The sequence below is a fragment of the Dipodomys spectabilis genome, unplaced genomic scaffold (assembly GCF_019054845.1).
Source record: "Dipodomys spectabilis isolate Male_0828 unplaced genomic scaffold, ASM1905484v1 ptg000023l, whole genome shotgun sequence".
Lineage (NCBI taxonomy): Eukaryota > Metazoa > Chordata > Mammalia > Rodentia > Heteromyidae > Dipodomys > Dipodomys spectabilis.
Genome location: NW_024870700.1, coordinates 5,991,628 through 6,017,091, shown reverse-complemented (window position 1 = coordinate 6,017,091; position 25,464 = coordinate 5,991,628). Strand labels below are relative to the sequence as shown.

Sequence of the window (25,464 nt, the reverse complement as noted above, 5' to 3'; positions counted from 1 at the left end):
TATATATATATATACAAAACACAACTAAATCACTTATTAGCACTTATTAGGGGGTTCAGTTCATCGTGTCTGCTTTTGGTTACAATGCATTTTGATCAGTCACTCCATTCTCACATGCCTCATATCCCCCTTCCCAAATCAGTCTGAGTGAGTTTGTTCCATTTCCATGTGTTCACATACGTTATTATGACTATATTTGCCTTCCTCCACCTTCTACATTCATCCACTTACCTTCCCAGTAATAGCCACGACACTGCGAGGACATGCTGCAACTTCCTAAAGTATTTCTTAAAATGGTCCATATTAACAGTAGGTATATTTACTTAAATATTAGTTAACCAAGTAAAAATTTCCAAGTATTTTATACTTATAAACTCAATCTTTGCCACCCCAGAAGTATTAAATAGAGAAGTATCAATATTACTCCATAAATGGAGACATTAAGGTCTAGGAAGTTTGAATTTGGATTGGTAATGAGGTATTCTAAATGCACAGTCATCCTTTTCTACCACAAAACATTGCCTACTTACCACTGAAATGCCTTAAAAGAACCTCCTCCAAACCTAATTTTATTCTGAGCGAATATTTAGTGCATATTACTGAATTATTGAATGGGGGAATGATAAAATATTTGGTTCCTAAAATAATCTGACTAGGGAAATTCTACAAATCACCTTCAGACAATATAGTCTTCTATCTATTGACTTAGAGTCAATCTTTCATTTTTCTATTCCAGTAGGAGAGAAACATAGTGTAGGAGGAGCTAGTAAGGTAGATGAGTGGTAGAGGGTTTGCCTGGCGCGTGCAAGGCTTCAGGAGGGTGGGGTGGTTCCCAGAGTCACAAAAAAAAACCCAAAAATTTAAAAAATGACAATTGTTTTCTATAAGATATGATCTCATTCTGCAACAGAAATCGCTTTAAAAATCACAATTCAGTGATTAACAGTAGAAAATAAGAAGTTTCAAATCTCTCGTAAGTACAGGAAACAAAGATTTTTGTTAGGAGTACTAGTTTAATTGTATTTCATCATTACATAATTCAGAGATAATCACAAAAATAGAAGTGTTACGATGCTCCTTGGGATAAAGGGACCTACATGGCAGAGAAAGAGTTACCACTATTGTCCTGCATATACACAGTGGTCAATAGCCGAGCACTTCATCAAGACCTAACTTCCTCCCTTCCACTGCTATTCCCCAAATGAGGTATTAGTGATGGATGCCAGTCATGAGTAAATAGGTCACCCAGGAGTGCAGCAACATTATAGCAGACCTTCCAATTTATAAAATACATTGGCTGTTTTACACAATATTTTACAGAAGTTATATAACAAAATCGTCTTTTTCTCCTAATAGTCACTGTTCTCAAAAATAAATGTTGGCTGTTCAAGACAAAAGTGAGAAATTAAATTACAACAACAAAGCCAAACACTGCTTAACCCATATATTAAATGTACTAAACATCAATGTTTCATGTGGCTTATCATTTAAACCTTTCAATAACAAGACAAACAGATAGTGCTAATGTTTCTACTGCTTTTAAACATTAAGAAACTTACTCTAGATTACATGGCAATTAATCTCCATACAAATTTTCTCATGACTTTTATTTATTTTTGAATTCTACATATACAGAATCTCTTAATATTGGGAAATTTTTTAACTATAAGATTATGCAAAGAGTTTTACCATAAGGGTCAATATTGCTCTGAGCTATCTAATTTTTATTGACAAATCAATGGTGCAACATATGTAAAAACCACAGGATTCCACCATAACTTTAAAACACAATTATGAGTTATACAAACTCTCTGTGCTTTGGTTCTCCCAGCTGTAAAAGGCACTAATTATGACATTTTGAAAAACTACCAAGATATCCTAAGTATTAGTGTATATCCTTTAGAAAAATTTCCAAATTAGCATTTAATGTCATAATTCACAGAAGTCAGGACAGTATCTATCCTTGTGTGAGGTGGAAGAGCACGAGGTGCTATACAGTTTAGGAGGTGCTTTTGGAATTGTAGTAAATCTTCTTGAAACTGATGTTATTGACATGGGTTCAATTTATGAACATTTGCTGAAGTACATACTTACATTTACTTTTCTGATGTATTATTTAATGAAGATAATCTTGGGATACTAGTTGGCATTAAGTAACAATGATAAAAAATGCATGTGTTATGACCTAGTAATTCCACTCCTGAATATACACTCCACAAAAACAAGTCCTATAGTCACCTAAAGCTACAGCAGCATTAACCATCCCAGAATGAAACTAGCCCCATGTTCAGCAGCAGAAGTACCTATACAACTGCATACTATAGAGTAATAAGGGGATTGTAACTACATGCAAACACAAAACTGACACATAAAATGTTAGCTGAGAAGATCTAGTCACTAGGCATATATGCTGCATAGTTCCAGATTATGAAACCAGTGAAGTTCACTGAGGATAGACTGCATCAGGAACAAGGAAGAAAATAGGGAAAACTGGAAAGTAGTATCAGATAGAGTATAATCTGGGGCAGCTTACTGGAGATAAGAGTATCACAGAGTTTTCTGCCCAAGCTGGCTTTGAACCTTGATCCTCAGATCTCAGCCTCCTGGTAGGTAGGATAACAGACGTGAGCCACTAATGTCCAGCTTCTACAGTTGTTTTGAAAGTCTAACTCAATTGAAGTTTGTGGGTCACAAAATGAGGATGAGATCTATCTAGCTTTCTGCTTCCCTATAAGCTACAGATAAATTGAATGGGGTATATAAAATAACCACCATAGCTAATACCAGACTCTCATATAACGAAGACTTGACAGTCAGAATATTAAAAACTAAAAAAGTCAAATTTGTGATATGAAATTGACACTTCTGAAAAATCACACTATCAATAACACTCTAAACAAATCTATCATTAACATCGGAGATAGAAAATGTCTTCATGAGAACTTACCATCAAAGAGTCTGTCAATAATGTTGTATCCAGCCCGAAGATCTGATAAAGAAAACTCATAAAATTTGGTCCAACCCTATCAAGATAAATTTAAAATGTAGTAAAGAATTAAGCAGCATCAAGTCATATGTATATATATTTTGACTGCTTTTGCTATTTTAAAAAATGCTCAGGATATCCTAAAAAATAAATTGGAGAATTTTTAATAAAATCAATATTCTATATATTTAACAAGTAAATATACTAATCTTTAAAGCATAAACCATATAGTTTATCATTTACATATATAACAATACATGTAAATGTGATTAAAAACTGGTGTAGAATTTTTTTATTCTATACACTATGCACAATAAGTTATTTCCTATAATTCATGCTATGTAGCTATAAAATTTCACCACAAACAAAAGAAAAATATTACCAGAGTCTCAAAAGTACTTAACATTATTTTCTATCCATTCATTCTGATTCTTACTGAATCTATAAAGCATTCCTAATCCAATAACAATACTATGTAAAAGAAAAATCCAGAGCTCTACATTGTATATAGAGAGAATACAAAACATCAAAAACAATTTTTGTGAGGTTCCCCTTAGCTGAAAGTAATTATGTAATAAAGCAAGTTCAATTTTTTTTGGGGGGTCCAGTTGTGGGGCCTGAACTCTGGGCCTGGGCACTGTCCCTCAGCTCTTCAGATCAAGGCTAGTGCACTATCACTTGAGCCACAGTACCACTTCTGGCTTTTTTCTTTTTGCTTATGTGGTGCTGAGGAATCGAACCCAGGGCCTTTGGCATGCAAGGCAAGCGCTCTACCACTGAGCCACCTTCCCAGCCCTGCAAGTTCAATTTGTTATACTTGGGTATTTTATACTTGGGTAGCATTGGTTTTGAGGAATATTGATACCGGCTTTATTTATTCATCATTCAAAAATATTTCTTAAATTTTATTACAAGTCAGGTTGTGGGCACATAAGAATAAAACAAATAGAAATAATACTTGCTCTCATGGACCCTTCAGGCAGATTCAGGAATACGTGAGGTGGAGACCATCACTTAAGATATTTGCACAACTACAAACTGTATTAAGTGATAGAAAGTAATGTACTTGGTACAGACAAGAATGAGATCAAACCCAGGCTAAGTGGTAAGTTACCCTGATGGGAAAGGGAAAGAACAGATTGGAAGACAAAGTATTGGAGAATCTGTTAGGAAAAAAGTGATTGTATCAGTTTGTAATGAAGGATGAAGACATCAAAAAGAGAAGTGTTACCACTGATTACTAAACAAGTGTTGAATTTAGCAGATGGTAACTATTCACTGAAAGACTATAAAGTTGTAAGAATTATGATGAGATCAGTAAACTAAAGGTTAACAATTTCAAATATTTTTATTGGAAGGCTTGTTGCCTACTGTTCTTTGTTTTAAAGGTACTGAAGACTGAACCCAGGACCTCACTGATGGTAAAGCACTCTATCACTAAACCTTACCTCCAGCCCAAGATAATTTTAAAGTAAAATGTAGTCAACAAAATCTTAAGGAGTGTCTGGTAAGTACCAGGCCCTATTTGGGCCAATGACAATTCAGCAACAGTAAGAATCTGCTCTTAAGAAGCCTATATTCTAGAAATAGATCCAGAGTACATGGAGATACATAAGTAGGCAGGTCAAATGAATAGTTGAATATCGAAACTCAAACCTAAAAGAAGTAAACTGAGCTAGGAATATAAATTAGAGAGCCAGTAGCATTTTGAATCATTAAAGAAAGCGTATAATCAATATTAAGTTGTGAAATATTTAGGAATTAAGGACCTGAGTGGTAAAATTTTTTAAAAAATGTTTTAACCAAAGCTTCTACCCAGTCAAAGTCTGTCTAGGTTCAGAACCGATTTCTTTCTTTGGCCTGTAAGTCAAGTAGAGACAGTAGCTAAAGGGAGGACAAGACAAGGAAAGAATGAGGAAACAGTTTCCCAGCAGAAACAGACAAAGTTGAAAAAATAAGGATGGAAAAAAATCTAAAGAGGGGACAAAGATCCAATCTATGGCTGAAAAGGGCTTGTGGAATAAATGGGGTTTTAGCACCAGCTAAGGCTGCCACAACAACAGAAAAATGGAAGCCTAGATCTTTTGGGTAGATTCATACCAAAAAGACAGCCAGCGTAACTGAAGAATAAATAACAGTAGACCAAGGCTGAGAAGGGGCTGAAGAGACAGATCTTTCCTTTGGGGTCATAATTTGCATAGTTTTCCCAAGTACAACAGAAAGTAATGAACTAATCAAACTCACAGAAAGACAAGTCTGGCTGCTGAATGCAAACTGGAGGAAGCACAGTCAGAAGGTAAGCTCACAAAGCAGTCCCAGTGAGAGAAGACTAGGCTTGGGGAAATGGAGAAAAGGACACAAGTAGTAGACATAAGTAGATAATAGATCAAGTCAGAAATTCACAGAAATACATTTTAAAAAAACTCCTAGGATTCTAGTTCAAGAAAGTAGATGGGGGCTGGGAAGGTGGCTCAGTGGTAGTGCGCTTGCCTTGCATGAATGAGGCCCTGGGTTTGATTCCTCAGCACCCCATAAGCAAAAAGAAAAAAGCCAGAAGTGGCGCTGTGGCTCCAGTGGTAGAGTGCTAGCTAGCCTTGAGCTGAAGAGCTGAGGGACAGCGCCCAGGCCCAGAGTTCAGGCCCCATAACCAGACCCAAAAAAAACCAAAATAAATGGATATCAATGCTTTTTACAGAGGAGACATTACAGAAAAGGGTCCAAGGATTCAGCTTTTGAAGTCTGAGATGTCTGTGAGATATAAAGTATAGAAGTGCTAGACTGGATATTTATCTTGGGTCACAGGTTGCTTTAACATTTTAATTCAGTGAAATGTGAAATAGATAACTATATGCAGTCCAGAAGATTAGTACAAAAAGCTGAGTTAGACACACAAATTTATCAACATTAGCCACATTATAATTGAATTACCTGTGGAATATAATTTCTTCTTTCTTGACACGCAGCATGAAACCATGCAAAACTAAAAAGAGCATGAGCTCGGTGTATGTTGTCTTTTTTGCTAATTTGCTCAGGAGTCCAAGACTCATAAGTACGCATTAAATTCTTCTTCAAACCTGGAGGTGACTAAATAAAGAAATTAACAGCTTTCTTATTGCCTAACATGCACAAATGAATTTGTATTTGAAATATTTGAGAACATATGTTGATAAAGAATCTAAATTGAAGGTTGACTTCAATCAGTTACTTGGAAGTGGACAAATATAAAATGTTTTAAATACTGTACATCTAACAGTTCATCTTAACTATAAATCTAGAATTATATATAGTTGTAATTTATAATCACCATTTCAGTACTACCTGCTACCTGATACAGGGCTAAGAATTTTTAAGTTTAACATATGCCCATCAGACTTTGCTAGTTGATTTGAATTTCCATAAAGACTTCAAAATAAATTTACATATAATGTAATTTTTTTACAATAGTCCACAAAAGTTGATATGGCCATTACCTGACATAGCTAAACACAGATATAAACCAAAGAAATGAAATTTTAAATGAAACTAGCACTCAAAATGTTCATTTAAAAATAAATAAATAAAATTTTGTAACTCCAAAAATGTTCTTCCGTGTGAAGCAGACGTAGCATGTGAGATGATTAGAAGAATTCTGTGAGAGATGATGGGGGAATAGTCATGATAACCAATGTACCTATGTGAAAATGAAAGCAAGTAACTTGAAGGGATGGACAGGGTTAGAATAGATGAAAATGAGTGACATTGATCAAGGTTCTTGTACTGATAAATTGACATGTTGAGTTGAAATTGACATGTTGAGATTTCACCTACTAAAAGATAACTTTTCAAAATTTCAATAGTTAGAAAAAAAGCAGAGTAAAGCCCTCAAAGAGAATTTTAAAGTAAAAAAATGGTTTACATTTGTCTGCTAACCATAATTAAAAGTTTTAAAAATAAAATCTTATTTCCAAAATAGTCTCTCATGTGAGCAGAAAATAATTCAAGTTCATACTTTAAGAATACTGACTACTGCATACTGAGCAGACTTTTTCATTACTATTTAATTTTTTTGTTAAAACTAAGAATATACTATTAAACCTAATCTTTAAGAATAAAGTTTTTGCTTACGAAACATTTAAAAATTATCATAAACTATGCCAAAATTTCACAGCAGAACTTAACAAAGCATGACACTGATTGGAAACTAAACAATCACCACAAAATCTTGAAGAGAAGTGGTCACCTATGTACAATGCACTATTCATAACAGCCAAAAAATTGAGGACCTAGAAGTCCATCAAGGGAAGGAGAGAAGGAAGAAGGGAAGGAGGAAAGGAAGGATGGTATATACATATAATGTAACATTACTCAGTCTGAAAATTAAGTTCCTAGCTAGAGATGGGATTCAAGTAGTAGACCAACTGTGTAGCAAATGTGAGGCCTGTAGTTTAACCTCATTTCTGCCCCACCCTCAAAAGGGGAAATCCTGTTGCCAAGGCATGAGCAAGGATATTGTGCTAAGTAAGTCAGTCACAAAAAAACAGACACTGAACGAGTGTACTAAATGAGTCAAACTCTGTAAAACAGTAGAAAGGTGGTTGCCAGAGGCTAGAGAGAGGGAAAAGGAAAAATGTGGAACTGGGGAACCTTGATGATTTTCTCAATTATTTGGATATAAACCAAGATTGGAATTTCTGGCTCATATACTAGCTCTTTTTTTTAACTTTCTGAAGTATGTATATACTATTTTTCCATAATGCTTGCTGCCATATTTTATATTTCACTAACAGTACTCAGTAGAATAGGGTCTTAATTCCAGAGGATAAATAGTTCCAAGGAATCTGTTATATAACAAAGTTGTTCAGAAGGTAAATTTTATGTTATTTATTTATTTATTTTTGTCGGTCGTGGGGCTTGAACTCTGGTATGTTATTTATTTTTATCACATTAAATCAAAGAGGTAAATAAGAAATAAACTTTTAAAATACGTGTGAAGCTTTATATCACTTACATTATTAATTACACCTCATTTAAGTATAAAAGGAAGTTTTTACAGGTTCAGTATATGTAATTACTTATAAAGTTTTGGAGAGCATGATCAGATCATTGTTGTTATATAACACATGATATACATTTCAAAACTTCTCACCTCATAGGTTATCTTCAAACTTGACTGCAGTAAGATAGGAGTAAAGCTAGGATGAACTTCTGCAGTGAGCCAAAGACGAAAGGTATCTTTAGGTTGAAGAGTATTCAATTCCTGGTTGACAAAACCAAAATTAAATCTAGTTAAATACATACATTTCCCTTTTAACAATCTATTATGAAAAATCAGATCTTACTAAAATTTCTAAAACATCAATTCTTTGCTTCAAATGTTTAGCTTCTCTATTACCAGCTTAGTGTGATGAATGTAGAATGAAAAAGCCCTAGAGATCTGTTGTGCAATGCAGTGCATACAGATAGCCTTGTTCACTTAAAAAAGAGTAAACAGAAACAGGTGCCCGTGGCCTGTAATCCTAGCCACTCAGGAAGCTGAGGATCACAGTTCAAAGCCCACCTGGGCAGAAAAGTCTGTGAGACTCTTATCTCCAATTAACTACCAGAAAACCAGAAGTGGCACTGTGGCTCAAGTGGTAGAGCGTTTGCTTGCTTTGAGCTGAAGAGCTCCGGGTCAGCACCCAGGCCCAGAGATCAAGCCCTTCGACCGACCAAAAAAAAAAACAACAACAACAACAAACAGTAAAAGTACATTTACTCCCTTAGTATAATGGATAACAACTTGGTCCTGCAAGTCGTTCCACTCTGTAAAATCCAAACCTTGTCTTTGTTGTTTATTTGCTTTGTGACCTTAGTCTCAATGACTTACACCAACTCTAAGCACCTTAGACTTAACCCTTATTGCATCCTTGATATGTTTGTTAGCTACCATTGCTATATGTAAATCACCAACTGCCTTAGGCCTTCAAATTCTGTTATTATTTATGCTTCTAAGAAATTATATAATGATATTAATTCCCTTCTTGACAATTTTTCATAGTACCTATGTCTTGTCCCCTAAACTGGGAATTTCACAACACAGATTCATCTACCTGTGACCCTGACAATGTACGTTTTAGCCATCTGCTCAGATTTTTATGCCTCAGTATTTGTACACAGCATAATCACTCTGCTCTATTGTTTTCTTGGGAACCAGATAAATTCTTACTTATGTCAAAATACAATTTAATCTCTACTTTCCTACAAAAAATTCAAGAATCACTAGTTTATACTAGTGATTCTTGCTAGTTTATACATTTCTTATTTGTAGTGTACAACATGCTTCAATATAGTTATTTACTAATGTGGTCTGTTTCTTTTGATATGTCTCTAAAGAGCAGGTACAACCAGCATCTAGCATTTGGCTTATTACTGTTTACTCAAGTATCTATAGAGTGAATATATGAAATATAGCTGATAGCTATTAAAATAGTTTAATATATTCTATGACACAAATTGCCACTATTAATATGTAAAATGTAGATGTGAGATGACAAAAGAATATTAAAATAATGACTATAAAAGCATTGTGCTACTGGGTGCTAGTGCTCATATCTGTAATCCTAACTACTCAGGAGGCTGAGATCTGACAATTGTAGTTCAAAATCAGCCTGGAAAGCCCATGAGACTCCTATCTCCAATTAAACACCAAAAAACTTGGAAGTGTAGCTATGGTTTAAGGGGTAAAATGCTGGCCCTGAGCAAAAGAGCTCATGGACAGGGTGCAAGTCCTGAGTTCATGCTTCAGAACTGGAACAAAATGAAACAAAAATTGTGAATCAATTTATACTTCATAACTTTAAAATATAAAGTTTATATGAAAATTTGCCTTCAACTAACATATCTAAAAATTTTTAATTAAATTTTTTAAATAAAAACAACACATCTGTGATTTGATTGGGTATACAATAAACATAAATTTATATCAAAAGAGTTCATATAGACTTTCCAAAAGCAAAAAAAGTTTAACATTTTTTGTAATGTACTCTATGTTCCAAAATTAAAACTTAATTATAATTTCATTTTACGAAGATTAGTATTTATCACTCAACCATAGGCGAAAGCAGGCTACAACTACTTATCCTTTAGGTTTTAAGACATATGAGTCATTACACACAAATTTCATTTTATACCATTACTGACTTTTACAGAAAACAGTAGAAGGCCGGGCATCGGTGACTCACGCCTATAATCCTAGCTACTCAGGAGGCTGAGATCTAAGGATCACAGTTCAAAGCCAGCCCAGGCAGGAAACTCCGTGAGACTTATATCTCCAATAAACCATTCTGAAAACTGGAAGTGGCACTGTGACTCAAGTGGTAGAGCTCTCGCCTTGAGCTGAAGAGCTGAGGGATAGTGCTCAGGCGCAGAACCCCATGACTGACAAGAAAGAAAAGAAAGAAAAGAAAGAAAGAAAGAAAGAAAGACAGACAGACTATAGAATTATATGACTATTCCTATATACCTCAGTTCCAAAATCTATTTAACTACAAATAATATAACATTATGGTCCATTGAGCCATCTATTTAATCATTAATTTATTCTAAGATTTAATGATTATCTTCTTTGTGCAAGATTCTGTAGTTGCCAATTTATTACAATTGCACAAATTTTCAACAACTCACAACTAGGCTAGGACCACCCTCAATCTACTCTATTCTGTTTGATCCTCTTTGTCATGCTACTTTTGCCCATTTACTTACTTACTAACCCCTACTGAAGATTTCCTCTGGCTAAGTCCCAGGGTAAAATTTCCAAACTAGGGCTATAGATGTATCTCAAGTAGTTAAGCACTATACCTTAGCAAGCAGGATGTCGCAGTTCAAACCCCAGTAAGGTTCAAAACAAAAACGAAACTATCGCTGTTGAGTTCTTGAGGTATTTTGTAGCCTCGCTCTTCCAGTCACCTATCTCCCACTTTCCACCATCCAGTTCAATCCAAGACACCACATTATTCTGAGAGGCATGCGCATCTCTAACCTATCTACTTTTGTTGCTAGAATTAGCCTGAGATCCTTTCTTCCTTTACACTTAGCTGAATTACATTCAGCCTTCCAGCAGTATCTGGTCTTTGGTTGTAATCCTTACCCAAGACCAAGTCATCTTTCTTAAATGAGCGGCACACTTAATCCCAGATTTGCATTCAAAGTCTACCCAGCAATTGTTCTGTTGTATGGTTACTTTCCTCCTGGGGCCAGTGGGCTAAATGAAATGACTTCTTCAGTTTACATTCCACTTCTGCAGCCTTAGGAATGTGTGGTTCCCTGACTCCCTTTCCTTTCCATATAGGTAACAGAACATGAGCACAGAGGAATGGTTTAAAAAGATCTTTTAGAATCTTTTATGCATCTTCTATTTTTCTTCTGGAAAAGTCTTCTAGGATTTCCCATCAATTTTGATTAATAAATTCTTGAGTTTGTTCATACACCCTGAAAAAAGATTCTGAGACTTTCTAGTAAAAGATCTATCATTTGGCACAGATATATTTATTTTAGAAAAAAAGCTTTTGTTTAAATACTATTAAAAATAGTTAAGTATACATTTTAATATTGATGTTCTTTAGTGATTTCTGAATTGATACAAATGTACCACATTTATCTGAATCTACCTTTTCTAGAACTGGTAGCCAAGATACCACAAGATGCAAGTTCTTCAAACAGAGCCAATCTCCATTTCGGGCACATTCTTTTAGCATTTGAATTGCTAAATCAGCTTGACCTTGACCCATAGCAACCTACAAACACAAAAAATAAAGTGAAACAAAAAATATCTGTAATATTCTAATATATACATTGTAAGCATTTTCATAATGATTGATAAACCTCCATAGCTGTCTTTAATAACAATAATCTGTAAACCTTTATGATCAGCTTTTTAATGAAGAAAAACCAAAATAATTTCAGGATTTACATCATCTTCTCCAGGAACATTAAATAATGTTTATATGCTTAGTTTAGTTTCCCTGCTAAAGTTACTGTTGACGGTACAACCTATGGAAAAGGTTCACTGCCTTAAATCTGACAACTATTGTCCTAAATTAATAGACAAATGTACTATGATAATGGCTCAATAAGAAGCAGCTCTAAGTAAGTCAGAGAAAAACCTGCACAGCTTCCCAATTGCCATGTTATTTTGCTGTCTTCTATTTACATTATTCCTTGTAAACCTCTTACTTTCCAAGTTTTGGTTGTATGTATTAAGGTTTTAAAATCAATAACTAAATTCCTAATGAAAAAGATTATGCACTTGCTAAGAATAAACTAATAAATTTTTAAAATTCACATGTAAATTGCCTTGGAAAAAAGGGGGCTATCAGAACAGAAGAAAGCTTCTATCTTAAGAGGAAACAGAGTATCACACTGGATAAATCTAATTCACAATATTTATGTGTCTTTTCCAATTTAGATCAAGAAATTGCAAATAAACATTACTGTGATTTATTAAAAGCAACCAAATAAATCTTTTAAAGTCATTCTTAAAAGTTTAAGCAAATATATTAGTTTCCAATTGCTGCTCTAACAAGCTACCACAAATTTAATGCCTTAATCAAACTATTTCAGACTTCTGGAGGTCAGAATTTACATAGATTTAAAATCAAGGTACTAAATTTGAAAATAATAGTAGCTCTACCATTCATGTGCATCCTGGAAACTGTTTACCATTCCTTTGTGGTCCCTTAGTTCATCTTCTTTTCCTCTCTGACCTCTACTTCCACCTTCACATTGCATACTTTCACTCTCAAGTCTTGTCTCCCTCTTTTAAAGGTGCTGTGGCCCAACTGGATGGGCCACCTCAATCATCCAGGGAAATTTCTCCATCACTAGATCCTTAACTTTGTCTGCACAGGTCCTTTCACCATGGAAGATAGCATCCTCACAATGACTGGAGATTAGGACAAGTACCTATCAGGCGATCATTTGGCTTGACACACAAAGTGCTCACTTCACTAACCTAGTGTGGCAGCAATAGGAGCAGGTCAAAAACCACCGAGCAGTCTGCACCCACCTGGTGATAACACTCTGCACTTCTTTCAGCATTAGCAAGTTCTTGAAGCTCCTGAGAAGGGTCAGCTCCCGGGGAAATAATGATCAAAATGGGCTCGATTTCTAGTGTTTCTTTGTACAAACGTTTGAGATTCAGAGGAAGTGGGGACAACTCTTTCAATCCTTAAAATATATATATTTAAAAAGTAAACTGCATCATACATCATTTTATTTAAAACAATTACAAGGTGCATAATAGAGAATGCTTGTATAAACTATATAACCTCACATATTAAATATGTTTTCACCTTAAAATCCACAATAACTAATGTTTACTGAATGCTTCAGACAGGCATTTCTATAAATGCTTTTCATGTGTGATATCTTCTGACAGGCTATCAGTATCCAGACTACCACATTTAAGAGCTGAAGGAATATATAGCCAACATTGCCTCAATGTACAAAATTCTCTTTCCTGTAAAAGATTGAACCTGTCCATCTATATGGATGATATATACATCTCACTAATACAATTTATATGGATCTTGTGCTTTCTATGTGGGAAATCAGACTCTAAATCATCTGAGTAAACAAATTTACTTTCATGATACTGGCTAATAGATTATTTCACACACTAGTCAGAGAAAATTAAAAATGTGCCTAGTTTAGAGACAAAAATACATATGACAGTTTATATTTGTTGGCTGAATGACCTTATAAAAATCACTAAAAGACACAGTGCCTTAGAATCCTCACTTGTAAAACAGGAATGAATCAATCCACAGTTTGAGGTCAAAATACACTAGAATAAATGGCAATAAAATGGCAATAAATTCCACTTCATCATCACACATTCTTATTCTAAAAATATTTAACAAAGCAATTTACCTGCTAAGCCATACAACCTTAAAAAGCAAATACTATGCTCATTTTATGTGTATAATACTCCAAGCTGAATGTGCTACCAAAGGATGCCCAGCTGCTGTGAGTTGTAGTTAAATGTAACTCATCTGTGCCTCTTCTACTCTGCTGCCTTTCCCCAACTACAAAGTCCTAGTCAACATAGCTTTCCTGTTTTATTGAAATATCTTCTGCTAAAACTTGAATGTTTCCCCATTAATGTATTTAATAAAAAGTTGAATAAAGCTGATTTCAATGAAAAGTTTCAAGCATACAATTCTGAATTTAACTTAAAAATTACACAAATGTTTAAATATAAAGGAAAGTCCTGGAGACTCTAATATCCAGCAGAGTGATTAATCATGCTAAAAAGGCTTCCATTTGCCCTCCCAAAGTAGAAACAAAGCCAGGCACCAGTGGCTCATGCCTGTAATCCTTGCTACTTGGAGGCTGAGATCTGAGGATTGTGGTTCAAAGGCATCCCAGACAAGAAAGTCCGTGAGACTCTTATCTCCCAATTAACTACTCAAAAGCTGAAAATGGAGCTGTGATTCAAGATGGTAGAGTGCCAGCTTTGAGCACAAACGCTCAGGGATAGTGTCCAGGCCCTGAGTTCAAGCCCTAGAACTGTTAAAACAAAACACAAAACAAAAACCCTGGAAATGAAGAGAACGGATCTCAAATTTTTGATGGAGGTCAGCCTTGGACTGTGATTCATTCACCTTCCTATGCACCTCATACACAGCTAGGATTCATCATAAGACTGTGTAGAAAGTTACCTTTTCTTTGTTGGAGAGAAAAGGCAACTGGAAAAATACGTAACACAAATATCAATAAAAGAAAAACCAGTAACCACTAGTTAACCCAATATATATCCACCAAAATTAAATGAGAAACTACTTAAAATGGAATAACTGGAAATAATGAAAAATGTCAAACATTTTGTGGTACACAACAAATGTCTTATGATGTGTCTCCCTGAGGCCTTAATAACTGGAACATAAATGTTTGTGAAATTAGGGCTACTTTCCTAGCTGGTTCTCCCTACTTCGATTTTTGCTTTGTTTTCAATCTTCTCAGATTTCTTTAAAACCAGGTAATCACATGTCTTTGGCACAGTCTTTAAAGTCTTCTCAAAACAGTAAAATTCAGATTCCTTCTCCAGGATTACAAACCCTCCAGGGCATGCCCTTGTACACTTCTCATCTTGCTCACTGTGCTTCAGCGTGCAAAAGCCCTTGGACTCCTGTACCATCTGTTTCTATATTTTCCATTCTTTTTGCTTTCAGTAGATGGCTACTGTATCATTCAGGTGTTAAAATTATAAATTCACATTTCCAGGCAAATTTTATGGGCTACCTGGTCAGTTCTAACATACCAATCATTTTTAATTTTTTTTTTTTTTGCCAATAGTGGGGCCTGAACTCTGGGCCTGGGTGCTATTCCTTAGCTCTTCAGCTCAAGTGCCACTTCCAGCTTCTTCTGCTTATGTGGTGCTGAGGAATTGAACCCCGGGCCTCATGCATGCAAGGTAAGCACTCTACCACTGAGCCACCTTCCCAGCCCCATTTTTACATTTTCTGTATAGCACCTTTCACTGTTTGGTTTGTATCTGATTCATCTATATACTTACAATTTCTCATAATGACTCAAGCAAGTTTAAATAAAAACCTAACAATTTGGGGGGATTCTTAATTACTTATCATCTATCCACTTGCCTAGTTTTTCTAAAATTATGGTCTGAATGCCTATTGCCCAAGACCTTTTCATTTTATTGATCTTATAGCTTGACCCTCTACCAAGTCAGTCTTGGGAATAATTCTGTTAATAGTACTATTTCATCTCCAGGTCAAATGACATTTTAGGCGTATAGCATTAACTGCTAATCTCATGATTTCCAATTTTTATTCAAATGCTTTGAAAGGTTAACATACTTCTGAAACCATATTATTTCCAAGCAAAAAATGAATGACTTTGTATTTGACCAAACAGTTTTAGTAATGAAGAATTTATGTAAAAAATTGGGATTTTATTATATACCTATGTTTTAAAATTTCAAATTGCTAGAGAATAAGTATTTCTCAAATTTTAGAGATTTAAAATTAAATGCAATTTCCCAAGCATCATTCATGTGGAGAAATTCTCATTAAGCTTTAAGAATCTTTGTTGTGGGGCTGGGAAGGTGGCTCAGAGGTAGAATGCTTGCCTTGCATGCCTGAGGCCCTGGGTTCGATTCCTCAGCACCACATAAGCAAAAAAAAAAAAAAAAAAGCCGGAAGTGGCGCTGTGCTCAAGTGGTAGGGCGCTAGCCTTGAGCTGAAGAGCTGAAGGACAGCGCCCAGGCCCAGAGTTCAGGCCCCACGACCGGACCCAAAAAAAAAAAAAAGAATCTTTGTTGTAATCTATGAACTTTTAAATGATAGCTTATAAACATATGGAAAACATTTTGAAGACAGAAGTCAGTAGACCAATCCTAAAAACTTTTAGGCATAAAACAGTATGGAGGTTCCTCAAAAGACTCCACATAGAGCTTCCCTATGACCCAGCAATCCCACTTTTGGCCATTTACCCAAATGATCACAAACAAGACTATACTAAAGCTACCAGCACAACTATGTTTATTACCACAACAACTTAGCTATGGTAAATAATGCCATAGCTAAGATATGGAACCAACCCAGATGCTCCTCAGTAGATATAATGGATCAAGAAAATGTGGTATATATACACAATGGAATTCTATGCCTCCATCAGAAAGAATGACATTGTCCTATTTGTTAGGAAATGGAAAGACTTGGAAAAAATTATATTAAGTGAAGTAAGTCAGACCCAAAGAAACATAGGCCCCATGGTTTCCCTTATTTGTTAATAACTAGTGTATGTCTGAGACAAGCAGAAATGGTCAGATAAGTTGATGTTAGGCGAAGATAAGGACTCAAATGTTTTTTCTTTCTTGCTATTGTTTCTAACATATTTATAAGATATTTCTTTGTTGCTTTGTATGTCCCTCCCCCACAGTATAACCCCTGCTTTCACTGTATTTGATGTTGGTATAATTTGTGGAGGGGAAGGGAAAAAACAAAATGTTTAAATAGGGATACAGGTGGACGCATTGCAACAGTGAGATGTACAAGTCATTATGTCGAAAACGAACTTTACAACTTTAGCCAGGGGCGGGAGGAGGGGGTTAGGGGGACTATGGGTGGGGGAGGGGGCAGGATATGGGAAGGGATGGGAAGGGGAAACAAAGGAGGAGGCAACAATGCTTGATAAGAAATGTACTCATTATCTTGCCCATGTAATTGTAACTCCTCTGTATGGTATTTTCATAATAAAAAATTTTAAAAAATTTTTAGGAATGCATACAAAAGTACAACTATATACTGGAAAAATCTCCACCTATTACTACTATTGTGCTTTTAAAGCATTGACAAGTGCAAATGTTATGGTTTGTGTAATTTTCACTTAACTGTGACTTCAAAAAAAAAGGAAAGGTACAGGATGTTATGTTTTGTGGATTGAGGTATCAAAAACATCAAGAGATATGGTTCCACAAAGATCTTACAGAGACCGAGAAACCAGAAACCTATGTGGTTCTGCACCAAAATGTTTTTGAGTCAAACAACTTTTTCCACCTCTCATGCCCATCCTTCCGTAATGGTACATAAAACTTGCTTTTGTCACTCAAACTATACTGTAAAGTCTGGGTCTAAGAGAAAGGAAGGACCTGAGGAAATGTGCGCTTATTTTCTACTGATGCTTTAAAACAACATTAAGCAGGAGCTTAATGAGGTAAGAGTATAGAAGCTAATACACAGAGGGTACTCAAACTAGTCTCTGGCAAATAGCACCATTTAAGTCTTTGCTATGATACTGTCCTTATGAAAATTCAAGTTTAAATGAAAGAAGCTAATAGAATAATTTCCCTAAACAATACAATGATAGTATACTAACAGGAGAATGATTATTCACTTCTGTGAAAATTTTCAGAAATATTTATAGAGGGCCTATCTTTTCAACCTTATAAAACTCTGTGCTACCTTGTTTATATAAGATATTATTATTTATAGAAAAGTTACACAATTGATATAATACTCTTTCTTGGTTTTAATGTATGTGAGAAGAAAATTTCTATATAAAACTCTACATATAAAAAATAGAAATGAGGGCTGGGAAGGTGGCTCAGTTGTAGAGCACTTGCCTTGCATGCTCGAGGCCCTGGGTTTGATTCCTCAGCACCACATAAGCAAAAAGAAAGAAGCTGGAAGTGGCGCTGTGGCTCAAGTGGTAGAGCACTAGCCTTGAGCTGAAGAGCTGAGGGACAGCGCCCAGGCCCAGAGTTCAGGCCCGACGACCGGACCCAAACAAAAAAAAAAAAAAAATAGAAATGAAGGATTTCTATGAAAAAAAAGAATTGTCATAGTCTATTTTACAATGCCAGACTTATCATTTTCAACACAGGTATAAGCCTGTGATTTACTAATGGTAAAGATCCACTCTTCTATGCCTATATGATAAGTTGGACTAAGGATGCAGCTCAGTGGTAGAGCATTTGCCTTCAAGATGCTTAAAGCCCTAGGCTTGATCCTTAGCACTGATGTCACTGTCAATGAGACAGTCCAAAATACTAGAAGTGTGTACCCCAAGTATATAAGACTTATCTGAGACACCGCAATAATGGAAAATAAATCTCTATTCTGATAAAAAAAATAAAAAAAGATCCACTATTCTGGATGAATCTATGATTAAAGTAAAATTATTTCTATCCTCTTTCCAAAAACAGGTTTTCTAAATATCTCTTGCAAAAATATATTTCTAGATGGGTGATAACTTAATTCTTCATGCTTACAACATTATCTGGAAGACTTAACAAAACTTTACCATGAAATTTATGATCTAAAAGGCAAACTAATTTTCAATTTTCTGTTTTAGACATGCCAAAAATTACTCATTTTGAAGGCTTTATTTCCCAAGACTATGGTATCTGTGAATATATTTTACCTAAATTGTCTAATTTTTCACAAAGTATGACTACAAGTAGCCCTTAAGAGTGTACACATTTGGCACAAACATTTGGTTGTCTTGTGTTCACTATGGGCAAATATCTGTAACATTTTCTTTTTTTGGTCGGCTGTGGGGCTTGGACTCTGAGCTTGGCCCTGTCCCTGCACTCTGCAGCTCAAGGCAAGCTCTCTACTGCTTCAGCCACAGTGCCACTGCCAGTTTTTTTTTTTTCTAGTGGTTTATTGGGGATAAGAGTCTCACGGACTTTCCTGCCCAGGCTGGTTTGAACCACGATCCTCAGCTATCAGCCTCCGGAGTAGCTAGGATTACAGGGCATGAGCCACCAGCACCCGGCTTCTATGACATTTTCATAACAAAATAATTCTCAAAATCTCAAAACACCTTATTAAATATAGAATGTCAATTATGTTTGAAATTGAACTCAACATAACATATAGTTACGTACAATAGAGAATTATTATTCTAAACTAGGAATGACAAAAAGAATGAAAAAGGATTTTAAAACATTTCTACATTAAAATAAGTGTAAATTAATGTAAATTAAAAGCCAGCACCTCAGGCTTGTAGAGTAGCTCTTGGAAAGTACTGTACTTACCCAGAGTTTTACATGCGAATAGAGCCATAGCACTTTGCAGTCTGTCTGGTCTCAGAGCCTGTACCACAAGAACCTTAAAATAAACAGAATTTTTAAAGTAATAAACTTTCCACAACTGCTTTAACTAAAGAACAGTTAACATTATCAGGGTGAACAAATATTTACTGATATAGGTGAGTACATCATTATTCTACAGTCATTACTATCCTTCAGATAGTAAGAGATACCTTAGACATCTCTTTAATGTCCAAAATATTACCAAAACCTACTTGTTTCCTTAACTCTGTTACCTAAGACAAGAATGGGATTAGCCATCTCTTCAAGATCCTTTAAGAGGCTAAATGGCAAGAGAAAATTACAGTGCACAGTCAAAGCTTTTCCAGCTACAGTGAGTGAAGGCTGAATAATCCTGCTTAAAATCTTCAAATCACTATTTCTATGTTGTCTGTATACTTACATATCTTAGATATTTCAGAAAAAAGTCAAATCTCAAAACAGCCACCAAAGAAGAAAGATTATTTCTTGGACCTTCAATTTCTTGAGAATTCTCCTACCTTGAACTTTTTAGTCTCTCAAAAAATTGAGTGAATCAACCATTAGATTTCTTCATTAATTTTGAAATTAAATAAAAATATCATTTTAATAGTACATACTTTTGTTAGATGTGACTCTAAAAGGTGAGTGAAAAATGTGCATCATTTGCCTTGTAGTTGCTTTCTAAAAGACATTGTAACTACTGTAAGGTAACAGAAAATAAGGAAGGTTACAGGTAGAGATACCCCACTCAAAAGTTTTGCCAGTGACATGTCTAGGTAAAGTGGTAAAAGCAGAAGGCCCTTAAACTTCCATTTAAATGTCTTCTGAACACAAGAAAAACACTGAATCTTACCTGCTGAAATAAGGAAACTTTCTTTACAAGAATAGATGGAAACTCTTGTTCACATGTTGAATTATGATAATAAGTTCGCCAAAGAGCTACATCTTCCAAGCAGAGAGTCTGATAAAAACTGGGGAGGGCAATCTGAAACATAAAAATAACCACAGATAATGAACCCACAAGTCATTATGTATATATTTTAATAAAGACAGCAAAAGCAAATGACAACCAATTTTTCATAGGTGCTCGTTTTCTACTTTATGTTCACTTGTCTAATCATTTCTAGGTTAGAAGTAGGGTGGTAGATTCATCAGATATTAAAAACAGTATTAAGAAAAATCATTCCAAGTAGTGCTAATCGATCAGTAATCATAAGAAATCTTAATGTAAATTCCTTTGTGTACAACTCTTTAAAGACAATTTTTTTTTTTTCGGTCATGGGGCCTGAACTCTGGGTCTGGGCACTGTCCCTCAGCTCTTCAGCTGAAGGCTAGCGCTCTACCACTTGAGCCACAGCGCCACTTCCGGCTTTTTTGTTTTTGCTTATGTGGTGCTGAGGAATCGAACCCAGGGCCTCAGGCATGCAAGGCAAGCACTTTAACCACTGAGCCACCTTCCCAGCCCCTAAAGACAATTTTTAAAGTATCTTATTTTAAAAGAGAAAAATCTTCCCTCCACATAAAAAAAAACATTTTTACTTTGCTATCGCCATCTTGTGGAGAGAAAAAGAACAACTGGCACTAAAACCAAGAATAGATTTTAGTGACTGCTACAGTAGAGTTGTATGTTCAAATGCAAAGAGGTCAAATTTGGTATCAACAAGGACTTTCTCTATCTGATATGGCTTCCCAGGCTCTACTGAGCTCTTTAAAATTACTCTTTAACCTTATGCTTCACGTCCTTCTCTCAGAACCCAGTTTTAGCAAGAAACTTGCTAATCAAATTAGCAAGCCAGGAAGTGGCACTGTGGCTCAAGTGGTAGAGCACTGGCCTTGAGCTGAAGAGCGCAGGGACAGCACAGAGTTCAAGTCCCATGACTGACAAAAAAAAAAAAGTCTCAAATTAGCAAGCCATCCCACTTTCAATATGTAATCATATTCTTCATCCTCAACCTTTGATATCTGATCACCCTAGTAAGCAAAAATCCTGCTAAATGGATTGAACCAGAATTGTTTCCTTTATCTGAAATATATCTCTTAGTGGATTTCCATCCAGAGACACCAGCCTCTCCTTGACTATGAATGCCTTCTTGTCCAGGTTACAACCAGAACTCAGCTCAGTTCCTACACTAAAGTCTCTGTTCCTCAAATGCAACAGACTTTTCTTTTTTAAAAAAGTTTTATTTTATTGTAAAGGTGATTTACAGAGGGGTTAGTTACATAAGTAAGGTAATGAGTACATTTCTTGTCGAACACTGTTACCCCTCCCTCATTTTCTCCCACTTTCCCTCCCTCCAAATTCCCCTCCCCCACAAGGTGTAATGTTCATTTCCAGCATAGTGTCCTGTGAGTATTGCTGTTGCATTTGGTTCACTCTCTGTCCTCTGTCTCACCAATTTGTTACCTCCCTTCCCCAATTCAGATAAACATATATATAAGACACAGGGTACTAAAATAAAAAATGGTAACAGGTCTTAAACCCAAGGGGAAAAAAAGAATGAAAAAGAAATAGCTTCACACAACATATTAAAAACACAAACACTCTTTAGTGTCAACTTCTGTGTAGTTCTGGTTTTCTGTAACAGCAATTCCTTAACAAAGCATAGTTTTCTAACCATATCCATTTGTCTCTGTTAAAGAACATTTTGCACCTAAATGTTTTAATCTACTTACTTACTTCATAAATATCTGAGCATTCAATATTCCTCTTAATACCATCCCTCAAAGATTTCCTCAAACATATCTGTTCCTTCTGCCTCAGTATTCCTTCTCAACATTTAAGAGCAGGCAAATGTGTGCAGATGGAAAATTCCCATTAAAAATAATATTTAGATCAGGTGCACGCCTGTAATCAGTAGCTACTCAGGAGGCTGAGATCTGAGGATCATAGTTTGAAGTCAGCTGGGGTAGAAAAGTCTGTGAGACTCTTATCTCCAATAACCTACTCAGAAAAAGGTGGAAGTGGCGCTGTGGCTCAAGTAGTAAAGAGCTAGCCCTGACCACAAAGAAGCTCAGAGACAGAGCTCAGGCCCCAAGTTCAAGGCCCAGGACTAGTAAAAAAAAAATAATAATAATGTTTAGAAGACATGTATCTGTAGTGTAGACTGGGGAGGGGATTAGAAGCATGAATCAAGCATTTAGGATGTTTTATCTGAACATCCACAGTCATATCTAAAAAAAATCTTCTATAGTGACCACATTTCATTATGTAATCTAGCTAAAATTAACATTTTACATTTTATTAATCATTTTAATAAATATTTTTAAGCTTGTTAGGATAACAATTGATAGTAGGCTAATATCTTTAATGGCAATTAGTATCTAAATTCCCATCACTGATTTAGGTTTGCTGCATATTACATAAGCAGCATGTGTTCAGCTAGAAATCTAACATTACCTGCACAGCAAAGTTAGGAAGATCTCAATATATAATGTTAGGTACTGAGTCAGATCACCAAGATACAGCTCTGTGTGGTGCAAACCATATCTGAAGGCAATTATTTAGGTACGTCCTTCACAGTGTAGGAGTGTTCATTACGCAGTCTCATAATAATAAAATACATATATTTGGTGTAAAAAAAAACTGGTGTCAAAAAACACCCCAGAACTGGGTAATAAAGTATAACAGATTATATGTAAGGCTATTGCAATAGGGGTAAAAGATGTCAGTACACAACTGGATTTAATTATGAAGATGTGGAAGATGGGAACAAACAACAACAAAAAAAGGTAGAGGTAACTAGATAGAAAATTGCAAAGAGAAAACATCAAGAGTAAGAGAGAATTCTGACTAAACAGAATTTTTCCTAAAGAAGACAAGTATAGATTTTTTTTTTTTGGTGCCGATTCTAGGGCTTGAACTCAGGGCCTGGTGTTATCCCTTAGCTTTTTCATTCAAACCACTCAGAACCATAGCTCTGTTTCTAGAATTTGGCTTGTTAACTAGAGATTAAGAGTCTCGCAGACTTTCCTGCCTCATCAGGCTTCAAATCACAATCCTCAGATCTTAGCCTACAGAATAGCCACCAGTGCCCAGCCAAGTACAGATTAGACTCACCCAGGAGGGTGGAGTGGATGAGAGAGCTAAACAGGTATCATAGGTATACAACATGGAAGATGGGAAAATTCTGACCATACCAACCCAGAATAGTTTGTTACAACCAGACCATGAATTACGTAAGTGAGCCCAAAACGGGGTTCAGAAGGTTGATTAAAGTTGGGTCAGACTTACTAACTTGAAAGAACAAGTGGGACAGGGAGAGATGATGGAAGGAACGGCATTGATCAAGATACACTGTGCTCACAAACTGACATGCTGCATTGAAATCTTTTCATACAGCTAATTAGAGAATGATTTTAAAAAATTAGTAACTGGCACTATGTTGACTTGTAGCCAGCACCAAATAAATGATTAATGAAGAGAACAATAAAATGATATAAAGCAGAACCCATTTCTTTATTCAACAAATATTCATGAAAAAAGGTACGGAGAATATAGGGGTGGGGGGGTGGGGAAGGCAGACTATACAGCAAGGCGTCTAGTTCTGAACCTGGTTCTACTCATAAGTGACCACAGTGATACTCTCTTTCTGCACATTAGTTTCTTAATCAAAGTAAGTAACTACCTTATGATGTTACTGGAATTACTTAAAAATCATTTTTAAATTCTGAACACCAGGAACATAATAAAACATCAATAGCTACTAGCTATTCTGACTCTCTTTATCATGGGCTATCATATGATGTGAACAAAAGTAGGAGGAGGGAAGATACATAGATAAATAAGAAAGATTTGGGGAGAAATGTCTTTCCTTCATTCTTCAACACTTTGTGTTAAAAAGAGAAAGTGAGAAAAAGAAAGTACTATACTTGGAAAGTTTAGATACTGAAGGCACATTTCATAAATGAGATTTAATAAATTAAATATTGATTAAAGAACAAATTAGAATAAATTTGGTGTCCTTTACTGATAGATTTTTGTCTTATTCATAAAAATATCAACAATTAGCATGAATAAGCAGCACCTACAAAATGTCAACAGAACTAAACAAACCACACAAAATTAAAATATCCCTTACAGCAGAAATTGAATACCTTTAATGTTGCAACTGCCCAGCTTCTTTCCTGATCGATCCAAGATGGAAGCTGATCACGAATTCTTTGTTGAGAGTCCTTTAATGAAAGCAATTATTTTCCTTAGTATACTTCATAACTTTAAGACTTCAAAAAAATAGCAATTAACCAGCCATTTATAACTCTTTTTAAAAAAAAATACCCATTTTAAACTGAGTGTATTGGCTCAGGCCTATAATCCTAAGTACTTGGGAGGCATAGATCTAGAGGATTGACATTCAAAGACAGCCCAGATAAAAAGTTTTTGAAACTCCATTTCAACAAATTAAGGCTGGGAGCAGTTACACACATCTTTCACCCCAGATACAACAGGCAACACAAGTAGTAAGACTGCTGTCTAGGCCGGCCCAGGCATAAAGTAAAAGGTTAAGTGGTAAAGCTCTGAGTTCAGAACACCAGTATAACCAAAAGAGAGTTTTTTAAAAAAGTAGTTTTTCTTAACATACATAGAAAATGTTCCTAGGTATAATACAAGGTTTCACTTTCCTAAGGATGGTAAATTTTTTCTAGGAATAAAATACATCGAGCTAGGCACTGGCAGCTCATGCTTGTAATCCTAGCTATTCAGGAGACTGAGATCGGAAGATCATGATTTGAAGCCAGCTTGGGCAGCAAAGTCTGTGAGGCTTTTATTTCCATTTAACCACCAAAGGGAGGGGGGAAAAGCCAAAAGTAGAGCTGTGGCGGAGAGCTGGCCTTGAGCAAAAAAGCTCAGGGACAGTGCCCAGGCCCAGAGGTCAAGTCCCAGGAACAGCACAAAAAAAATTAGTTATATGAATTTTTTAGTATT

The 25,464-nt window shown here is 35.5% G+C and overlaps 1 protein-coding gene across 1 annotated transcript in view; it reads right to left on the bottom strand.

Annotated features, from left to right (window-relative positions):
• The window catches only part of Dync2h1 (dynein cytoplasmic 2 heavy chain 1), a 169,353-nt gene that overhangs the window by 35,136 nt on the left and 108,753 nt on the right, over positions 1–25,464 (bottom strand). Inside the window, exons 73-80 of the mRNA XM_042674847.1 lie at positions 24,636–24,713; positions 20,395–20,526; positions 19,506–19,578; positions 13,008–13,168; positions 11,611–11,736; positions 8,112–8,222; positions 5,915–6,070; positions 2,948–3,023 (exon numbers count right to left, since the gene is read on the bottom strand). Coding sequence (XP_042530781.1) covers positions 2,948–3,023; positions 5,915–6,070; positions 8,112–8,222; positions 11,611–11,736; positions 13,008–13,168; positions 19,506–19,578; positions 20,395–20,526; positions 24,636–24,713 — 913 coding nt within the window. The remainder of the gene's footprint in view (positions 1–2,947; positions 3,024–5,914; positions 6,071–8,111; positions 8,223–11,610; positions 11,737–13,007; positions 13,169–19,505; positions 19,579–20,394; positions 20,527–24,635; positions 24,714–25,464) is intronic.